Source organism: Hemicordylus capensis, chromosome 4 (assembly GCF_027244095.1).
Source record: "Hemicordylus capensis ecotype Gifberg chromosome 4, rHemCap1.1.pri, whole genome shotgun sequence".
NCBI lineage: Eukaryota > Metazoa > Chordata > Lepidosauria > Squamata > Cordylidae > Hemicordylus > Hemicordylus capensis.
In genome coordinates this window covers 212,506,753-212,529,167 of record NC_069660.1, presented here as the reverse complement: position 1 = coordinate 212,529,167, position 22,415 = coordinate 212,506,753, and the positions used below count along the sequence as shown (strand labels likewise).

The following is a 22,415-nucleotide window of genomic DNA, read 5'->3' as shown; positions in this document are numbered from 1 at the left end:
CCAATTGTGATGATCCTTTGAATTTACTTAGCATGAAATAGACACCAAATTTATTTAAATGTAGGTCTACCTATATTAACCAGAATACAAACCACGGATTGCTCTCACAAGCTAGTGTGTGCCATTCCTTTTATTTTTAAAAAAATATGTTTATCCCACACCTTCCATTCCCACGGGATACTCAGGATGGCTTGCAACCCAAGTACAAAATCATCAAAAATAATCAGCAGCAGTCATAACAAAAAGACTCCATATTGCTTCCAGGTGACTCAACATGAGGTTTGTATGTTCACTTTGTCAGATCATAGAGAGGAGTAGCAGCTGTCAGAGTGCAAGCATGTCTCATTCTGGTGATGCAGGAGGCATGCAACGGGACACATGGACAGACAAACAGGTAAATATGTATGTATGGAAGGTTAATTGTTTAAACAAAGTAGATCAATAGCCTGAAGCATGGTGGGTGGTTGATGCAGGACTGATGGCTCAACCAGCATTCTAGTGATTGGTGTGTAATCTATCATTCAGATCGGGAAGAAGCCCAGTGCTGAGGGACCCACTGTGAAGTCTCTTTTTATACTAGTTCTGTCTTCACCCTGACTTCTACTGGTGCGTAAATGTACTCCATGTACATAAGGATAGCTATCACAGCCCAGTCTAAACCAGTCCCATGATTTTAAACTTCACCGCTGCCACCAAGTAAACATTTATATTTTCTTTAGCTATGTCTACTGAAACAGCATTTCAAACCTCTGTTGCATTCAAAGTTAGGTAGTGTGGAAAGGCTTCTAAGCATGGGGTGGGGAAAACAGAAAGACGATACAATAAAGGAACAAATAAAATGGGAGAAAAATGCATCCAATTAAACCCGCACCTAATACTGTGCCTTAACCCAGAGTCCTTACCAGGAGTTTTCTTACAATCACCTCTAATCAGCTTCTGCAGCGAGCCTGGCTTTTCCCCTTGCTCAGCCACAGCTCTTTCGCTTTATCTCCAATACTGGTGAGTTCAGTTCCAGACTGTTCCTTCCGCTGCTTTGAGAGTGATTCAGTTCTCAAGAGAGTTTTCAGCTTAACTCAGCTCTGTTTTCAGCAGCTCGTCTTAACTCAGCTCTTCTCTCCTGGATAGGGTTGCCAACATTTCTTTGCCAGAATGAGGGACACAAGTTCCAGAATGAGAGACACAAGTCTGTGGGGGCTGGTGGGGGGCTGGGGAGGGCGCGTCGGGGAACTGGGAGGTGTATGCAGTGGTAATCAAGAGCCTGATTACCATTGGCGTATATGTAAATGACGTATATGGTGCAGCCACACCTGGAGTACTGTGTACAATTCTGGTCACTACATCTAAAAAAGGACATTATACTTGTAGAACTGGAAAAGGTGCTGAAGAGGGCAACCAAGATGATCAAGGGCCTAGAGCACCTTTCTTATGAGGCAAGGCTACAACATCTGAGGCTATTGTGTGTACGAATGTGTGTACTTGAGTTTGGGGACCAGGGATAGATTGGGACTTCTGCTGGTGTACCGATCACCCCGCTGCCCAGCAGAATCCCTTACTGAGCTCATGGACTTGGTCGTGGAACTTGCATTGGAGTCTTCCAGACTTTTGGTGCTGGGGGACTTCAATGTTCATTTTGGGACCAATTTGTCCAGGGCAGCTCAGGAGTTCATAGCGGCCATGACGACTATGGGCCTATCCCAAGCGGTCTCTGGATCAACGCATATTGCAGGTCACATGCTTGATTTGGTCTTTTATTCTGATCAGGGTGGTGTTCCGTGGGTGGGGACTCCTACGATTTCCCCATTGTCATGGACGGACCACCATCTGGTTAAGGTTGGACTTACAACCACTTCCCACCTCCGCAGGGGCGAGGGGCCTATTAGAATGGTCCACCCAAAGAGGTTACTGGATCCGGTAGGATTCCAAGATGCCTTGGAGGGATTTAATGTTGGCTCTGCTGGTGATCCTGTTGATGCCCTGGTTGAGAACTGGAACAACTTGCTCACCAGGGCAGTAGACACGATTGCTCCTAAGCGTCCCCTCCGACCTGCTTCAAAATTGGCCACTTGGTATATGGAAGATCTATGGGGGCTGAAGCGGCAAGGTAGGCGACTGGAGCGCAAGTGGAGAAAAACCCGACTCAAATCCGACAGATTACGACATGGAGCACATTTAAAAATCTATGCTCAGGCGATACGTGCGGCAAAGAAGCGGTTCTTTTCTGCCCATATTGCCTCTGCGAGTTCACGTCTGGCTGAGTTGTTCAGAGTTGTGAGGGGACTAGTATCTGCTCCCTCTCCCTTGAACCAGAATTTGGAGGCATCAGTTACCTGCTGTGGTGTGTTTAATGAATTTTTCGCAGAAAAAATCTCTCGGATTTGGGCCGACCGAGATGGAGACTCCACAATTAATTTGATGTCTGAACTGGAGGTGTCCGACAACTCCTCTTATACGATTCGACTGGATCAATTTCAGTTTGTGACTCCTGATGATGTTGACAAGCTGCTTGGAGCAGTGAGGCCTACCACTTGTCCTCTTGATCCTTGTCCAACATGGCTTGTTCTATCTAGCAGGGAGGCTGTTGTAAGCAGCCTGGTAGAAATCATAAATGCTTCTCTGAGGGAGGGCAGGATGCCTCCTTGTCTTAAGGAGGCCATTATTAGACCTCTTCTAAAGAAGCCTGTGTTAGATCCCTCAGAGTTGAGCAATTATAGGCCGGTTTCCAACCTCCCATGGCCGGGCAAGGTAATTGAGAGGATGGTGGCCTCTCAGCTCCCGGCGGTCTTGAGGAAACTGATTATCTAGACCCATTTCAAACTGGTTTTCGGGTGGGCTATGGGGTGGAGACTGCCTTGGTCGGCCTGATGGATGATCTCCAATTGGCAATGGACAGAGGAAGTGTGACTCTGTTGGTCCTCTTGGATCTCTCAGCGGCTTTCGATACTATCGACCATAGTATCCTTCTGGAACGTCTGAGGGGGTTGGGGGTGGGAGGCACTGTTTTACAGTGGTTCCGCTCCTACCTCTCGGACAGATTCCAGATGGTGTCGATTGGAGATTGTTGCTTTTCAAAATCTGAGCTTAAGTATGGTGTCCCTCAAGGCTCCATACTCTCTCCAATGCTTTTTAACATCTACATGAAACCGCTGGGAGAGATCATCAGGGGATTTGGAGCTGGGTGTTACCAGTATGCTGATGACACCCAGATCTACTTCTCCATGTCAGCTTCTTCAGGAGCTGGCATATCCTCCCTAAATGCCTGCCTGGAAGCAGTAATGGGCTGGATGAGGGAGAATAAACTGAAGCTGAATCCAGATAAGATGGAGGTACTTATTGTGCGGGGTCGGAACTCTAGAGACGATGTTGATCTGCCTGTTCTAGACAGGGTCACACTTCCCCAAAAGGAACAGGTTCGCAGTCTGGGAGTACTTCTGGATCAACGTCTCTACTTGGTTTCTCAGGTTGAGGTGGTGGCCAGGGGTGCTTTCTATCAGCTCCGGCTGATACGCCAGCTGCGCCCGTTTCTTGAGATCAATGACCTCAAAACAGTGGTACATTTGTTGGTAACCTCCAGACTGGACTTCTGTAATGCGCTCTACGTGGGGCTGCCTTTGTACGTAGTCCAGAAACTTCACTTGGTTCAGAATGCGGCAGCCAGGTTGGTCTCTGGGTCATCTCAGAGAGACCACATTACTCCTTTGTTGATGGAGTTACACTGGCTGCCAATAGGTTTCCGGGCAAAATACAAAGTGCTAGTTATAACTTATAAATTAACAATAAAGTTAATTATTGTTTTATGTTTTATAATTTTTGTTTTAATGATTAATTGATTTTAATGGTGTTTTAATGTAAACCACCCTGAGCCTTTTGGAAGGGTGGTATAAAAGTTTTAATAATTAATAAATAAATAAATAAATAAATAAATAAATAAATAAATATTGAGTTTAGAAAAAAGACAACTGCGGGGAGACATGATGGAGGTCTATAAAATCATGCATGGTATGGAGAAAGTGGATAAAGAGAAATTCTTCTCCCTCTCACGTAACACTAGAACCAAGGGTCATCCCGTGAAATTGATTGCCAAAAACTTTAGGTCCAAAAAATGGAGGTATTTTTTCACACAACACAGGTACTTATTGTGCGGGGTTGGAACTCGGGAGATGATTTTGATCTGCCCATTCTGGATGGGGTCACACTTCACCAGAAGGAACAGGTATGCAGTCTGGGGGTGCTTCTGGACACAAAACATTCCCTGGTGTCCCAGGTTGAGGCGGTGGCCAGAAGTGCCTTTTATCAGCTTTGGCTGATATGCCAGCTGCGTCCATTTCTTGAGATAAATGACTTCAGAACAGTAGTATATCTGCTAGTCACCTCCAGACTTGACTACTGCAATGCACTCTATGTGGGGCTGCCTTTGCAGTTAGTCCAGAATGCGGCAGCCAGATCTCAGAGAGACCATATCACTTCCATCTTAAAAGATCTACACTGGCTGCCGATATGTTTCTGGGCAAAGTACAAGGTTTTGGTTATAACCTATAAAGCCCTAAACAGCTTGGGCCCTGGGTATTTAAGCTATGAACCACACCGCCCATTGAGATCATCTGGAGAAGTTCGCCTGCAGTTGCCACCAGCTCATCTGGTGGCTAATCGGGGACGGGCTTTCTCCATTGCTGACCCGAGCCTTTGGAAAACACTTCCTGCTGAAATAAGAGCCTCCCCATCTCTTACAACTTTTAAAAAAGAAAGTCAAGATGCATTCGTTCACCCAGGCTTTTAATAAAACATTGTTTTAACTGTGTTTTAATTGTGTTTTAATAGTTTTAACATTTTAAATTTTAATATGTTAATCTTTTTATTGGTTTTTTATTGTCTTGTGAATTGCCCAGAGAACTTGTGTTTTGGGCGGTATAAAAATGTGATGAATAGATAGATAGATAGATAGATAGATAGATAGATAGATAGATAGATAGATAATCAACTTGTGGAATTCTGTGCCACAAGATGTGATGGCAGCCAACAACCTGGATGGCTTTAAGAGGGGTTTAGATAACTTCATGGAGGAGAAGTCTCTCAACGGCTACTAGTCAGAGGCAGGATGCCTCTGAGTACCAGTTGAAGGGGAGTAACAGCAGGTGAGAGGGCACACCCTCAACTCCTGCCTGTAGGCTTCCAGTGGCATCTGATGGGCCACTGTGTGAAACAGGATGCTGGACTAGATGGGCCTTGGGCCTTACTTTTTTGAGGTTCCCAAATCAGAACTAACAAAAACCAGATCATTTTTTTCCCATTTCTAGGCAAAACAGTATAACAGAAACTTTGAATTTTGACCTTAGAATACAAGCTATTAGAACACACAGTGGAGAACAAGCAGCCATTTTATAAAATAAGCAATTTAATTCACAAATGTAAAACATGCAACAAAATGGAGGATTAACCTTCATCCTTCACATAGCCAAATCCAGGCCAACAAGAATAACATTTCTCTTCCTTCCAGTTTCCCAAATATCCTAAACTGTTCTCAACTCCTCCTCTAGTAAATGCCATCTTTCAAAACACAGCTTTGTTCATTTCCATCCACAGAAGCCACTGCTGTTATTTAACTGGAGAAACATCCAGAGAAGACTTGAGACATCAAAGTTGCCATGAAAGGCAATCGTGAGGAAAAGCTGAGTGCTCTTTTGGCAAGCAGCTCTGGTCGCTGCTGGGGCCTTTGCTTTGCTTTGTTGTGCAACGCTCGTTTTGGTAAATTTAGACCATCTATTTTGAGACTGGTGGAAATGTAATGACTTTGGACTGGCAGCCTGTGTTGCTTTACTGCCTGACTGGTGCAGCCCTAACCAGTGGGGATGGACAGCTGAAGGAAACAATGCTGAACTTAGGTTGAGTTATAATTTTCCTTCATTAATCTACTTATTTAACATTCTCCCTCTGTATGGACTAATGTGCTGCTACACAACTCTTTGCTAAGCTGAAGCAAAATGAACTCAGATGATCCTTTTAAATCCAGATGGAGTATTTTAAGAAGCTGAATTATTACTCATGTGTCAAGGGAAGGTAACTGATACATCATTCAAGCATCCTGAATGTAATGTATTTGGTCTAACATTTTGTCTGGCCTGAAGTGGAGCCAATTTATCATTTTGGATATAACTCACTTGGAGAAAGGGAATAAAATATCAGACGATGGTTGAAACAGGATCACCTACAGGCCAAGTTTACTAAGGGATGTTAAAAATACACTGTGTTATGAGCACCTGTATTTAGCATTCCTCCCATAATAGGTTATATGATTCTTAGTAAATCTAAACACTACGTTTCAATAATGCCTTGACTAGGATCAACCAAAATGACACAACATATTGACAGGTAGCTTTCTAGTTTGTCCCATCTTCAAGTGGTTGAAGATATTTTTCTTCCATTTCAAAAATCCCTCTGCTGGACAATTAATATGGTTCCAAAATTAAGAGAGGTGAGAGTAAGGACAGACACGTATCATCTGTCAAGATACTACACATTTTTCATTGATCTTATTCAGCTGCTGTTCAAAACAGTAGTGTTTGGTTATCTGTCAACCGTCTGACACCAAGAAAGATTAATTCTTGTGGCCAGAATTGTATTTTCTTTCCAGCCCTCATCTTCACATAAGGTAATTTGCTTTATGAGGCTGGAGTTAAATGTTACAGAAGATGTGTAGCTACCATTGAAAACTGTACCCTCACATCTTTATCAATATTAGAAGAAATTAATAATTGAGAGGATCAGTCAAATTAATTATCTAGTACAGTAAAGTTTATACAAAACCCAGTATGCAATCTAAAGTTCACAATGCGAAAACATACACTCTAATTACAATTAAAAGTCAGTCAATTCTAAAGTTATGTATATATCAAAACAATGATAACAGTTTCTACTGTACAGTCTCTCTGGGAATAAATTGATTCCAAATACTAAGAAAAAGGGTAATTTTTTTTAGAAAAACTGGCTGACATGCAATGCAGTCCCTTCGTCCATGCTAGGGGCTTGCCAGGGCTGCTGTGCAACTTCAAAGGAGCCCCAATGGAGTAGTGCTAGGGCTGCTGCAGAATGATTTTAAAGCACTTCCAGACAACAGCACACCAGTGTTCCCTCTAAGGCGTGAGCATGTGCATGCATATGTGTGTGCACTAAGTCAATTTTAGATCCCACTCGGGTTGAATCAGGAAGGTCCCACTCTGAATGCATGTGCACACACAGTGCCTTGACACTGCTGCACAGAATAAAACTTATTCTGCACACAGATGAAAAAAATTAGAGAGAACACTGACCAACACCCCTCTTTATTACAGAGCTTGAACCTCCCTGGGCTTGTGGTGGAATCCAGTGAAAACTCTCTTTATTTTGCTACTAGACAAGTACAAAAATCTTCCACGTGAGAAAACCAATAGCTGCTGAATGCCTGAGGAGACATGTTTGCACCAGAGAAATCCCCCTTTAGCCCCCCGCTTTTCCTAAGTTAAAAACCAACTTGGAGAGACTTGTAAAAGAAAAGAAAAAAGAAAAACAGTTTTATTCAGGTACTACAGACTGCTTCTTTCTGAGGCTTACTCAGCTTTTAGTTACAGATAAAAATACTTGGAGTCAGTAGGTTACAAGGATACTTCAAAAGCACCCCGAATGATGTTGGGGCGGCACACTTTAAAAATCTTGGTTACCCAGTTGCAAAGAAGAGGTATGTAGAAAAATGCAAAAGCACACTTAAATGTGTACAGAGTCTTTTGCTACACCCTAAGTGTATGGAGCTTAGTCTAGTGGTTTTTCAATTAACTTTAAAAACTAGTAATTTCAATTACTAGCTAAACTATAATATAAGTATCAGGAATATAGAAAACACACACACACACAAGGAATATAACTTCTAACATAAAGTCTGACTAAACAAACTTTTTAGTCTTTTTTTTTTTTTAGTCTTTTCCCTAGACTAAACTTCCTGAAGTCAAAGCCCAGGTTTCCTTTTCTTGAACTCACCAAACTCCAGAGGAGAGTTCAAGCTTCCTGCCTTCCTATCTTTCAAGGATCCGCAGAGTCATTTTCCTGCAGCCTTCCTTCTTGGCCACATGTCCTCTCTCAAATAATTGCCTTCTTCCTCCCAACAGCTCTCTAGGTCCCACCCACCTGGTGTGCTGATTGGCTGAGCCTTGGAGTTGACCAGTCTGTCAATCAGGACAGGGTTCACTTCTGGTTAACTCTTTAGGGGGAAGGGTGGCTGATCACTACATGTACGTATGGGCCAAGCTAGAGCCTTATGCAGACATTCTTTCTCCCCTCCCACACATGGGTGAGGGGGGAAATAGCAATTTGCCAGTGAGCCTTGCCCCCCACATATGGTCCATACCTGTTGACCCACATCACTGGTGACTGCCTGGAGTTCCCTCTTCCTACCTGTAGTGTAAGGAGTAGGAAAGTGGTACCTTGTAGGTCTGTGCAGTTGTATTGATCTGACAAGAATATCGGACTGATATGCCCATGATTGGGTGTTTTCAGAACTATTTTGAATACAACAGCAGGGAGCCCTGATATTTGGGATTCTGACTAAAATCTCTGTTCTCATGTCAGAAATTCTTCTACTTCCAACATTCCTATTGGACCAAAACCAGCCTGGCAGCCGACTTGAAGATACTTTCTCTCCAAGCTGGCTTCAGGCTGGTTTTTATGGACTGCACTCCCAAAACCAAAGGGTAGGAATTTACCCTCCATGAAGTACCCACTGGGCCAGTGGTGCTTCAAGAGTTACCTCTGCCCCCATTCCCTGATTTCAGGAATGCAGTACTTAAAAAACATCCTGGGAGACAGTTTGGAGATGCTTTCTCTCCCAGCCGGCTCCCAGCCTGGTTTGGGTCCAATAGGAATGTGGGTGCTTCGTTGGGCTCCTTTGTGGGGGTTCCTAGTAGGTCTTTCATGAGGGGTCACCTTTTCCCCTCCAACCCACGATTTTGAGAAAGTCTCTCCAAGCTGCTTCCCAAATTTGATTTTAAGCACTACACCCCTAAATTTGTGGTGGGTGGGACAAAAATAACCTTTCATAAGGGATTCACTGGCTTAGTGGGCCCTTCCTGAGTGGCTTAGTGGGTCCTCTCAGCACTGATTTTGGGGATGCAGTCCTTAAAATCCACCTTAGGAGGTGGAGTTATGTTTTTCTTTGAAAGACATATTGGGTCAATTCTGACTTGACCCCAATGGTGTTGGGGAGACTATATCAGCCACCCAACACATTTTAAAAATCGGATTGGAATTGATCTGATATTTTTGGTGGTGCACAGGCCTAGTTCCTTCTTAGGTCCCAGGTCTCCTGGCCTGAACCACACAATACCCCAAAAGGGCCCAAACAAACGCCACAGCTAGAATACATCCCTTCTCCTCAATTTCTAGCAGCAATGCAGGGGCCAGTAATTCAGGTTTCAGAAATAGTGGGCAAAGCAGGAGGAATTCAGAGCACAAGACCTTAACAACGGTATTTCTAGATCACCATCAAACATTCTGTGAGTATGCTGTATTCGTTCAGATGATTGTTTTAAGTAATGTTTGTACAAATAAGTATTTATTATTCTGTTCTTTGTGTCATAAATGACCAAGCAGGGATTGTACTTAAATAGTTACTGAACAACCATTAATGCTTTGACTGCCTTCCAGACAGAATCATCCAACCTTCTGCAAGTGCATAGTGGTAGCAAGAGACCATGTTTTACTGCTCAGTTATTGCTCAGGTCCAAAGTTTAGATTCTCGATAAAATTGAGGTTGCTTGCAAGCCCCTGAGTTCTAGCAGTGATGTTTGTCTTCTCATTGAGAAATACTCTGACTTGAGAGAGCAATCCTTTTTCAGACCAGCAGCAGGAGGCAGCAACTGTAGACTATATTACCCCCCACTGAGAATCTAGTTTATCATCCAAATTAACTCTGTTGTCAAACTGGAACGTCAGGACTATAGGGTCCAACTGTCCCTGTTTTCTGGACTCTGACTCTATTTTGTCCCTGTTTTTGTCTTCTGGGGTGCCTTGTTCATGTGAATCTAGCAGCTCTTTATGTAGGTGGCTGTAGCTGTCATTCTTTCAGATTCCGCTCCATAGTACATCTGCATGGCTACACAACGCAAAGGCACTATGCAGTGCACAGCTTATGGCAAGTGGAATCCAATTTTCAGCTATGTATAATAGTTGCTGGCCCAAAAGATCTTAAGCAGTGAAGCTGGAAAAGATCCTCTACTTGAGGCTATGAAAAGTCACTACTATCAGAATCTGGGGTGGTTCTCTGGACCAGGAATTCTCAACGTTGGGTCCCCAGATGTTATTGGACTTCAACTCCCATAATCCCCAAGCCCAGTGGCCTTTGGCTGGGGATTATGGGAGTTGAAGTCCAATAACATCTGGGGACCCAACGTTGAGAATCCCTGCTCTGGACTGACCCTCAGCTGTTATGTTCAGCTGTTATGTGATGCGATAGATAATCACTTATTTGAATATTCTTTCACTCTAGCCTAGCCCTCTGCCAGACTTGCTAGTTGTTTGAAGTGCTGAGAAGGAAGTTGCTCAATGTACTTGCCCAGCTGTTTTAGCTGATATCATGTAGCTGAAGTTCTCTCCAGTTGTTGGTCTACAACTCCCATCCGCGCCAGCTGCAATTGCAGCTGGGGCTGATGGGCTCTGATGGGGCTGATGGGAGCTGTCCATAACAACTAGAGAACCTTGGACTGGCCACCTCTTGTGAATTAGGAGACATAGACTAGGGAAACCTAGGTTCAAATCCCTGCTCAGCCACGAAGCTCATTAGGTTGCTTTGGGCAAGTCCTATTTTTCCAGGGTGGAACAACACAGCATGCATGCTCAAAGAAAACACAAATATGGAAGTGTGGGGAGGCTCTTCTGGAGAGAAAAAATGGTGGGACACAAGGGCAAGGGTTTATTGTCTGTTTATTCATTTAATATTTATTTATTTAGTACATTTCTATACCACCCCACACAAAACCTCCCTGAGTGGTTCGTAATCATATAGCACCTAACTCGGCAGCTCTAGGTGATTTAACCCCTCCCATGCCCAATTCCATTACCAGCAACCCTTGCCACTAAATGCTTTCTCTTAATCAGACATAATTATAGTTTCGGAGCTTGGCTGGGGGGAACGTTTCAGAGCCTGGTCATGAAAAATGGCATGGGGTGGGGGGGTTTGCAGGGAAGAATGGGCAGGTGTGGCATTCCCTCTCATCCACCAGTTTTCCCCTGCAAATGCTTCCTTGCCTTGCATTACCATCGTGACAGAAAGATGGGATTAGAACTCCACATTTTCTTAGAAATCAGTAGTTTTGCCTTGAGTGCAGTCAGAAATAGCCTACTCCCAGTTATTCATCCATTGGTAACATCTCATCTGGACTACTGCAATGTACTGTATGTGGGGCTGCCTCTAAAGATTGTTCAGAAACTTTAGCACAAAATAGAATTAGTTAGCTCAAAATAAAGGCATTGCCTAACTTGTTCTTTACATTTCAAAGGGACAAAACTTAGTAATTTCCCTCATCCTGTCTCTAGGATTTCATTCGCAAAAACATTCACCTGGCAAACCTTTTCTTCTTGGCAGCACCCCATGAAAACATATTTGTTGTCCAGGCATAGGAAGCTACCATTTACTGAGTCAGACCATTGGTCCATCTAGCTCAGTATTGTTTACACAGACCGGCAGCAGGCCTTTTGATTTCACTAACAATTCAACCAACCAAACGACAGCAATAACTCTATCTCCCATAACAAAGTTCTCTACAATAATTCTTACAGTCTTGGGCCTAATACTTGCCTTAGAACTAATAGTCAAATCAAACCTAATATTACACAAACATAACAAACTATACAACTTTTCAAGCCAACTTGAGTTCTTTAACATGACTGCCCACCGCAACCTACCCAAAACAACAGTCTTTATTGGACAAAACCTCTCAACCCATGTAAACAATGTGTTATGAAAGCTCCCGGTGGGCTCTCTCTTGTTTTTCCCCAGTGGGAAAGCTTTCTGACCGACCATAGTCCCAAATGGAGCCCGGTTATAGTGACTGCACATGCAAAAAAAGAGAGGGGAAAGTGGCAGGTAGAATTATGCAAGATGATGGGGAAGTTCAAACAATGATCTCCCAGAGTTCTAAAGCCACAAGGTATGGGAGGAGACCTGGTCTTGTGGTAGCAATCATGAATTGTCCCTTTGCTGAGTAGGGTCTGCCCTAGTGTGCATTTGAATGGGAGACTACATGTGAGCACTGTAGATATTTCCCCTTAGGGGATGGGGCCGCTCTGGGAAGAGCAGCTGCCTGCTTGCATGCAGAAGGTTCCAAGTTCCCTCCCTGGTGGCATCTCCAAGAGAGGGCTGAGAGAGACTCCCGCCTGCAACCTTGGAGAAGCTGCTGCCAGTCCGTGTAGACAATACTGAGCTAGATGGACCAATGGTCTGACTATAAGGCATAAGGCAGCTTCCTATGTTCCTATGCAAAATGGAATCATGCCTTTGATGCTTTGGTATGTCCAGTCTTTTGTTTTTCTAAGCAGTTCCCACATGAGCATTGATCCACAACCACAGTGATCATGCCAAAGAAATGTGTCATCACAAAACAGGCAGAAATAAAATAGCCTCTCTTAGCCTTCTCTTCCATGGAAGGCCTGTCTTTCCTGGATTGGCACACTGATACTGTCCACCACTGACACAGCACTATTTGCATGTGCAGAGGAAGTGTTTGCATATTTTTATGCTACACCTTTTTCTTCCTGATCAGAGAATATACTGGAGAGTAATTGCAGTGCTGCTGGTGGCAGCAGCAGCCAGAGGGGCAGGAAGTGAAGGATACATATCAGCTGACAGAATGTCAGCTAAACATTAAGCAAAAGCACTTCCAACAACAACATGTGGTTTAAAAATAGTGGCAAAAATAATAGCTGTAAGGGGGCAAGCAAGGTGGATGGACTTGATTACGACAGCAATGAATGCACCACTGCGAGACATTAAAGGCCACATTGAAGACAGATCATCCTGGAGAGAATCTATGTGGCCACTAAGAGGTGACACCGACTTGACAGCACTCAATCAATCAATCAATTGATCAAGGGAGCAATAGCTAGAATGCTCCTGGCCTATCCCCTAAAAATGTAAGAGTAGCATCCTTGGGAGGATTCATCCATCCACTGTGGGGCCATGAGCTGCCGTGGTGGGTCTTTGGGGAGGCCAAATAGGAGGTCCCTTAGCTCAAGGTTCATTTTGATGTGCAGCTGGGTGCATTCTATGCAGTGCATTTTTAAAAAAAGTGCAGTGGAAACTAAGATGTTGTGCAGTTGGGCCTATGGAGTTTAATAAGGACATACTGTAGGTTGTTTCCGAAGATGTAACGGGGGGGGGGGAGATATTGAATATTGTTTGTTTTCCATTTCATAACCTTATACAAGAAGTACATTAGAGCCTTCTGTTTCTCTTGCTCATTCTTTGTGAGGCACCATCATTTTTCTTGCTTCCCATCTTTCTTTGTCCTTCTCATTTCCCCCTCCTTCCCTCTCTGTCACTTTCTATTCATTTGCCTCTTCCCTTCTGTTAGCAAATGCTGAAGGAAGGGGATGCTTGTGGATAGGGGTGGGCTGCAGCCACTGCTAGTGCAGGTTTATAATAAACCTGCATGAGTCCTCTGTAACATCTGAGTCCTCTGTAACTCATGAAAGAGTGCAAAGGCAACAGCCACACCCATTGCATGTCCCCAGCATCTGGGATTCAGCCTGTGCACCTGGAGGTTCTCTATAGCCATCCTGACTAATCGCCACAGAGGGGCCTCTCTAACCCCCTTTCAAACCCATCTAAGCCAGGGATCATCACCACACCTAGTTCCACAAGTAAATTGGCTTTCTTTTTTGTGTATTCTGACCAGAGACAGGCCTTAGTGCTAAATGTGATGTAGAGGGATTTCCTAGCTAAGGGAATTCAGCAAGTGATTAGGTGGGAAACGTGGGGAGCAGGGAGGGCAGGAGAGGGGTGACTCTCCCCTGGTGCTTTGGCACTTTGAGCTGCACAACCAAGACAGTGTTTGGATTCAAACCAGAACCAGCATGGCCAGTAACTGATCCTGCGATCTCACAATCAGCCACAGAATTCTGCCGTCATGGTTCCCCTTGGAGACCTGTGAGGATTCTGCAGGAGGCTCACTTGGCAGCTTTCTAGATAAGCTGCAGCATCATTGATAAGTTGGCTGTCTTTGGCTGTCCGTTTATCATCAGCTTATCATCTCAGCTGTCAGGATGGGTGGCTGCTGGTCATGGGTGAACTGTAGGTAAGTCTCTGGCACGATGGGGAAGCAAAATCTAATGGCTGCCTGGACTTGGTTTTTAAAGATGCCCTTCCATTGTTTTACATGCGATTGTGCTCCCTATGTGAACTTCAGTGGTCACAAGTTCACCACCAGTATTCACACCACACACCTTCTCCTTGAAATGCAGGTGGCCCTCGAAGGTCACTTGCTGGGCTGATTTCCACTGTATCTCTTTTTTTTTCTTTTTAAAATTTTTATTGGTTTTTACAATATCTTAACAATCCCGTTACATCTAATTAAGTAAATATTGACTTCCCGCTCACCACTATTTCTTAAGCTTGCAGGTCCTAGACCTGTGAAATGGTAGCACGTAGGAGCTACTGGCTGGCCCCTGTGGGCCCACTTGGGTTTTTTTTTGGGGGGGGGGGAATCCTGCCCACCAATTGAAGCTGACTTCGAAAGCTGCCCTCTGCCAGCACCCCCATGTTATTTCCAAGAACATGCCTAACCTTTTCTTCTTTCATGTTCCCATAGGTCTCACCGAGAAGCAGAACCCAAGTGAGTTGCTTTCCCCCCTCTTGACTCCTCTTAATGCTTTTGGCTCTGGTGTGGCCAGCTAAAGGGATGGGGGTGGAGGGGGTGGGGGTTGTTCTGACATAGCCCAAACCCAGGTAAAAGTGTGCCATCAAGTCGGTGTCGACTCCTGGTGACCACAGAGTCCTGTGGTTGTCTTTGGTAGAATACAGGAGGAGTTTACCATTGCCATCTCCCGTGCAGTGTGAGATGATGCCTTTCAGCATCTTCCTCTATTGCTGCTGCCCGATATAGGTGTTTCCCATAGTCTGGGGAAGATACTGGCGGGGATTCGAGTTGTCAGAAATTTAAACCCTCTTATTCCATTTTTTAAACAAAACAAAACATCATGTATGTTCTTTCAGCTGAAGTGTCCCCTTTTTGGGGAGGGCTTTTTAAAAAGTTGAAAATCTTCTCTAGAGAGGGGTGGGAAAGCTGGCCTCATATCTATAAACTACGAGAGTGGGTCTGCCCCCCGCCCTGTCAACCAGTCAATCCCCAAGTGAAAACAATTTGAGCAAAATGCAGTGAGTGACTTTCAATAGCAATTACTTTCACTGTTCCCAGCCATGGAATCATCCAAAATTAGCAGGGCCTTCTAGAAGGATTATGGGTGAGGGCATGCTTGGGATGGCACAGCACCCCTTAGGATTACTGGGGGGACCCCTCAATTTCCTGTGATTTGCTACTAAGAATGTTTCTCCTTATCTCTGCAGGAATGAAGATGAAGATGAAGAGGGGGCACAGACTGGTAAGTGGATGACGAGAGTGCATGCTTCTTCTCAGGGCTCCTCAACCCCCTAGGGAGTGTCTCCTTGGGGACCTGTTTCATTTTGACAACGGAGAGATATTGGCAGACGTCCATCTGATTGGTGAAGGGCAGGAGGGCAAGTTCAGCCACCTCTATCCTTTGCTGCTGGCACTTGTTGCGGCCAAATGTGTTGGAGGAGACCTGGGGGCCCGGGCAAGTCACATCTGGAGACCCTCCCTTCTAGGAGGAGATGAGGAAAGGGCTGTGGAAGCAGGCAGGCAGGTTGGTCATTCTCCTTTGGAAGTGGTGCAATTCTGAAAAAGCCCTGCAAGAACCCTTTGCCCACACCCAGCCCCAAGACATCCTCTGGACCTTGTTCCCCTGCCTTGGAGAAGAGGAAGCTAAAGCATGCTAGTGTCTTGTTTCCACAGCTGGTGTCTTTTTTCCTAGTCCCTTAGCTAGGACCCATGTAATTGGACAATTGGAGGATCACCTGCAAACAAGGGCAACATTTCCTGGCCAATGAGCTCTGAGATCAGTCCAAAGAGACTCTTTCTTTCTCTGATCCCAGTTTTCTGCCCCTCGGAGCTGGGCCTGCGTTCCTCAGATCATAGCTATGCTTCCTGCTTATGGCGTCCAGGCAGATTTTCAAGCCCCACCCCTACCCCCGCACATAGGTCAAAAGGCTGTAACTGGGGGTTGTTGCTTCAGCCAGAGAGCAAATGCATTGTTTAGTCCATGTGAACCATCAGCTCCCACTCTGCTCAAAGGAGAAGCCTCTTTCCTCACAGGTATGAGGAAAGAGGGCCCATAGTCCAGAAGTGGAACCAGAGCTTTGCATGCACAAGGTCTTGGGTTGAGTCTTCTTCATCTTCTGTTAAAGGATTTTAGCTAGCTAGGAAAAGGCTTCTGCTCGAGAGCGGCTGTCAGCCAGAGTAGGGCAAAGTGAGCCAGGGGTATGACTTGGTAGAAGGCAGCTGCATTGGTATGTTCAGCAGATAGAGCCTGGCCATTGCACTCCCTTCTGAAGCGTAGTTGGTGAGGGCTGTCTTGCCAGTGCTATGCAATGTATTCATCCCTTGCTTGTTTCCTTGGGTGGACCACCTCACCCACAATCCCAGGCTGCACCCCAGCTGGTTAACCTAGGCCGAAAGGGGAGGCAATTTCTATCAGGGCAATGGGCCATCCTCATTTCCAGATTCCTGCTTTATTTCCTCTCTTTCAGGTCATCCCAGAAATCCAGCCCATGTTGCCCCAAGTCCTGGGGAACCCACGTTGCATCATATTCTGGGGGACCCTCGGAGGGAGGAGCCTAATGAGGCAACCTTGGTCCCAGGACCCCTTCCAGGACTTCATTTCCCTACTGACATTCTGGGGAAAGAGCTCAATAAGGAAGCCTCAAAGCTAGGATCCCTTCCAGAACCTCACGTCCCCACAGATATTCTGGAGGAAGAGCTCAATGATGAAACATCAGTGCCAGGATCCCTTCCAGGACCTTGCATCAACAATGACGTTCTGGAGGAAGAGACCAATGAGGCAACCTTGGTGCCAGGATCCCTTCCAATACTTTGTGTCCCTGCTGACATTCTGGGGAAAGAGGTCAATGAGGACACCTCAAAGCCAGGACCTCTTCCAGGACCTCACATCATCAATGGTATCCTGGGAGAAGAGCTCTACGAGGCAACCTCAGTGCCTGGATCCCTTTCAGGACCTCTCATTCCCACTAATATTCTCGAGGAAACGCTTAAAGAGGAAACCTCGATGCCAGGATCCCTTCCAGGACCTCACATCACCAACGACATTCGGGGGGAAGAGGTCAATGAGGAAACCTCAGTGCCAGGTCCTTCCATCCCCACTGGCACTCCAAAGGAAGAAGCTTTTGTGTCAGAGACCTTTCCAGAGCCTTCCATTGCTGACAATGATCTTGAGAAAGAAATAGAAATCCTCACAGGATTACAGAATGACTATGTCCAGCGGCGTAAGTATTGTGGCACCTCAGAACCCTTTTGCATAGACACCCAGCACAAAGTTCAGCTGGAGTTTTGATACTCAGCCCAGATGATGGACCAAGCACTAGCACTGCCCTTTTTTGCAAGACACCAGCACTCAGCCTGGTCAGAACATACAACATTTTTGCTCTCTTTGTTGCAGAAATGAGGGTTCGCCGCATTTCCCAAGAGTTCCCTCGTTCTCTCCGGGCCATTAATCTGCAAATCGGACACGCACGAACAAGGCTCATCCACAGTGAAGTTCGGCTGCAGCGGTGGGGAAAGGAAGGTACGTTTGCAGCATACCCCTGAAGTTGCTGCTGGGCTAAAAATGGCTCTTTTGCTCTCTGTTTCCTTCTCCTGAACGTTGAAATGTTTGATTTGAGTCTGCATCTAAGTTTTGGAGGGGAGGCCTGTGGGTGGGTTGTTAGTGCTTGCTGAAGTGTTCCTTCGTTTTCTGTCTTTCAGGTGACCAAGCTCTGATGCCTGTAATTCAGACAGCTTCTCGTGGTGAGCAGTGAGGGCAAGTGATGGCGGGTGTGGTAGTATGCCAGCGTTTGCGGCTGACAACTGTTGCTTCTTCTCTCTTGCAGATGTTCCTGAAGGCCCTGCTGCGTGTCTCCGCCCCCCTGTGTCCAGTTCATCATTATCTTCGGCCTCGCTGGAAGTTGGCTCCATCCCACCCTTCGCCTCCACCTCTTCTTTCCTCCTGCATCCCTCTCCCCCTCCCCCTCCCCCTCCTTCCCCACTTCCACTAGAGCCGGACCTCAGCAATGTGAGAGAAACTCTCCAGAGTTTGATGGATTTGCAGTTCCATCAGCTGAATGACTGTAAGTTTCACAGTGGCAGCACCCCTTTTCCATCCTCATTGTTGTTTTACAATCTAAAACACTTATAGTCTAAAAACAGAGATGAGCAAGCAATAGAGGAAGGAGAGGGAAGTTGAGGTGGGACAAGCAGGGGAACGATGTGTATGTATTTCAGCTGCACCTCCGTAGGACCAGGGAGACGCGGGTTTGAATTCTCATTCAGCCATGAACCTCGCTGGGTGACTTTGGGCTAGTCACTTGTCCCACAGTCTAACTTAACTCTTAGGATTGTTAGGAGGAAAAAATAACCATGTATACCTCCCTGAACTGATTGAGGAAGAGCAGAATGTGAATACTAAATTCATGAATGCTGATAATATGAATGCTAATATCAGCCCTTTTGAATTCAAGCTGGGCTGAAACAGGAAACCAAGGAGGATGACATACAATTGTGCTTATCATAATCCTCCTTATAGCATCGTCCATGTACATGGGCAAAAGTTCCCGGTCACCAGGAGCATACAGTCTAAAGTTTGGCTTTGGAGAGAGAAGTGAGGAAGAGGAAGAAAGCATAAGGGGCATTCAGTTCAAGCTGACGGAGCTGCCTCTGCTGAGGCATTAAGTCAAAAGCTGCACAGAGGAGGTGGGTTGCATTGGAAGGATAGGAGAGAGATGTGGGCCCACATGAGTGGCGGTTCCAGACCCAAGGGTCAGCGAGGGAGAAGAATAAGAGTAGTTTTAGAGAGCAGGAGACCTCCAGGTGGCTAAAGACAGAAGCTGGAGGAGCAAAAACCAACCTGACGGGGTGCAAGTTGGGGGAGGGGGGAGGATCAGTGCAGAGGGACAGGGTGGGGCATAGCCATGGAGGGTTTTCAAGGTAGAGATGAGAAGTCTGTGCTGGGCATGGAAAGGGACTAGAAGTCAGTGCAGGGACTGGTATTGTGGAGGACAGACCCCTTGACCCTCTTTGTTTTCTTTCCTCCAAGGCCAAAGAGACCTCCGCAGCTGCCAGGAATGTGTGCAAAACATCAAGGCACTGAGGGGACAGCTCCGGAGACTGCGGAGCAGACTGGCAAGGGTGGAAGCCACCATGGGGATCCTGGTTCCTCCAAAGGAGCTGGATGTTGAGGAGGAAAAGGAGAAAGACCAAAACCAGCAATAAAATGCTGCATATTTATTTTAAAAATATTAAACTTTTGTTTTAATAGGATGGGATGTAGATATAAAAGCAATAGAACATGCATATTTACTGCTTAAAATTAAAAAGTTGATTTTAAAGAAAATAAAGTTGTCTTACTTTGAATATTCTTTGGGCAGAGTTGGGTAAAAATGTCTTTGGGTCAAACCCAGCCACAGAAAAGGCTCTATGGCCAGTCCACTTGGGGCCAAGAGATGTTCTGAGAGGTTCAAGAGGTAGCTCAAGATAGACTGCTCCTTGCCAGGAGGCTTATACAGAGCTTGTCTGCCCCGATATGTATGGCTAGGAGGCCTGATTTTGGCCCTGAAGAGGGATCTGCCTCTTGTGGAAGAGGATGGAGTGGTGATGCAGAAGGGGAAGCTTGATTTAGGGCAGGGCTGCACAACACCAGCCCTCCAGCTACTGTTTGACTACAGTTCCCATCAACCCTGACTATTGGTTAGTGCAACTGGGGACTATGGGAGCTGTAACCCAACAACAGCTGGAAGGCCCAAGTGGTGCAGCCCTGGGTTAGGTGAACCACTCAGGGCTGCTGGGTGGCAGGAATAATGGAAACGAGGCCAAGTGTTCCAAATGGGAAGGAGGCCAAACATTATTCTCCAGCCCCCTTATTTTCCACCAAGAGCCAAAGCAGCAGCTAGAGGCTTGGATCCAGGCAAAGAGTCAAGCTGAGTGACTGATTTGGCCCGGGGGGAGCAGCTAGGAGGTGCCCCCCATTTCCTTTGCAGGAAGAAAAGCCATGGGGGTGGCTCTCTGTAGAGCATGACACTCCCAGTAGAGAACAAAAAAAGGCGACCTCCATATCGGCCTCCTCCCAGGGCCTTCCAGCCCTGCTGATCTTCCAAGGAAAGAACCAAAAGAAGCAACCTCCATATCAGATCCCCTTCGAGGATGTTCCATCCCTGCTGATCTTCTAAGGAAAGAACCCAAAAGAAGCACCCTCTGTATTAGGCCCTCTCCCAGGGCCTTCCATCCCTGCTGAGACTCAGAGAAAAGGACCTAAAGAGGCAAACTCTGCATCGGGTCCCCATCCAGGACATCCCATCCCTGCTATCGGAAATCTCCCAAGTATGGGCAATCCACACTTGGGGGAAAGAACTCAAAGAGACAGGAGAGGACCTCTATATCATGGAAGCTCTGCACCAGACCTCCACCCAGGGCAATCCATCCCTGTTGATACTCCAGGGAAAGACAATGACGAGGCACCCTATGTAGCAGGCCCCCTCCCAAATGCAGGATCAGCAATGAGAATATACTTTTAGTCTCCAGGCCATTTTTCTGCAAGAGGAGAGAGAAGGAAAGCCTGAATTGGAACACTTGTTACTGCAGATGGTAGGTTTCATATGACTATAAAATAAGTCAGCAATGCAGGAAACGCTACATTTGAGCCTATGTTAGCTACACAGCTCAGTGACTAAATGCCTGTCCTTGACCATCTCTAAGAGCCCTTAAAGATGGTCAAGGACAAAGACATGTTTGCTCTTGATGCTCATCGTGCATGCACTGGGAAGAGTCATTAGAATCAACAGAAGGTGCCTTGTGAATGGGATACATTGGGCTTAGTACCTAGAAAAACACTTTAGCATAAGAGTGCTGTGTCCATGAATGCAGTAATACAAAGAGGTGATGTTTCAGATAAATGGTGAGCCTGAATCAGACAGCTCTAGGAAACTACCTTGTTACTCTGACAATGATTCAGGAATATCATCCAATCTTCAACGTCAGGTTCATTTGAAAAGTGAAGAGAGAATTTCTGTAATCCTGGCACCATTATTACATTTTATTAACACCGACAGGCATACATTGATTTTCTTGAAAGGATTCAATATCCTGGCCCAGAATGACCAACATTTAAGCTACTAAAGTTTTTAACTTTAGAGAAATAAAAAGCTCAAGGAGATAGGACTGTTTTGGATGCTCTTTAGTAATCATTGAACTACTTTAATAGAATTTCCTTATTCTGCTGAACCAGATGGCTGAATTCTGAAAGCACATTTAGCTAATAGTTTCTCCCCCCACCGCCCCTCTTCTTCTGATAGCGAATAGTTAGTTCATATCTTTATCAATATATGCCAGCCCAGGACCGACTCCAAAAGTAAATGGAATATTTGGCCCAGGGGTTGGGGAGCCAACAAATGAGCAACTGAAAGTCCCTTGCTGTTGCCTAGCAACTAATACTCATCCCTTTGCCTTGGCTCAGCAAAATTGTGCCAAATCAGATCTTGACATGGCTATCACCATGACAGTGACTGGAACAAGGCAAGAAAGGATGCATCTTGTCAAGAGAAAGGCACATTGCCTGCATTCCTCCACAGGATGTCCCAGCACTCTCTATGTAGGGACTGAAGTGTCCAGCTTTTAAAAAATGCTTGATTTGACTTAACTTCCCGTTAACAGAAGCTCTGCTCACAATCACAGCGACAATGAAGTCAGCTGACCCACTTCCATTGACTTTGGTAAAAGCAGTTCTGGAATGGCAGATTGCGGAAGCATTGTGGGTGGGTTGCCAAACTTTCTTGGAGAAGCCAGGGAGGGAACTTGGAACCTTCTGCTCTTCCCAGAGCGGCTCCATCCCCTGAGGGGACTATCTTACAGTTCTCACACTTCTAGTCTCCCTTTCATATGCAACCAGGGCAGACCCTGCTTAGCTAAGGGGACAAGTCATGCTTGCTACCACAAGATCAGCTCTCCTCTCTTTTTAGTTCATAGATCGGTGGGTCATAAATCTAATCAACACATTCAGAAGTATAGGGGTCTTTGGCAAGCTTTCTGACTAAGCTACTCTATAGGGTTGTTGTGAGGATACAC

The 22,415-nt window shown here is 45.6% G+C and overlaps 1 protein-coding gene and 1 long non-coding RNA gene across 4 annotated transcripts in view; one reads left to right on the top strand and one right to left on the bottom strand.

The window, feature by feature from the left end:
- The window catches only part of LOC128324734 (uncharacterized), a 57,802-nt gene that overhangs the window by 4,957 nt on the left and 30,430 nt on the right, over positions 1–22,415 (bottom strand). The window lies entirely within an intron of this gene.
- On the top strand, positions 14,188–19,680 carry LOC128324733 (proton channel OtopLc-like). The gene is made up of 8 exons (XM_053249642.1): positions 14,188–14,309; positions 14,823–14,846; positions 15,578–15,612; positions 16,838–17,590; positions 17,764–17,889; positions 18,069–18,110; positions 18,194–18,430; positions 19,396–19,680. The coding sequence occupies exons 1-8, from the start codon at positions 14,278–14,280 to the stop codon at positions 19,569–19,571; spliced, it is 1,425 nt and encodes a 474-aa protein (XP_053105617.1). The 5' UTR covers positions 14,188–14,277; the 3' UTR covers positions 19,572–19,680.

Coding starts and splice junctions, on each gene's coding strand:
- LOC128324733 (XM_053249642.1), top strand. CDS start 14,278: ATGGGTGGCTGCTGGTCATGGGTGAACTGTAG. Junction 17,591..17,763: donor GAATGACTATGTCCAGCGGC/GTAAGTATTGTG, acceptor TCTTTGTTGCAG/AAATGAGGGTTCGCCGCATT. Junction 17,890..18,068: donor GCAGCGGTGGGGAAAGGAAG/GTACGTTTGCAG, acceptor TCTGTCTTTCAG/GTGACCAAGCTCTGATGCCT.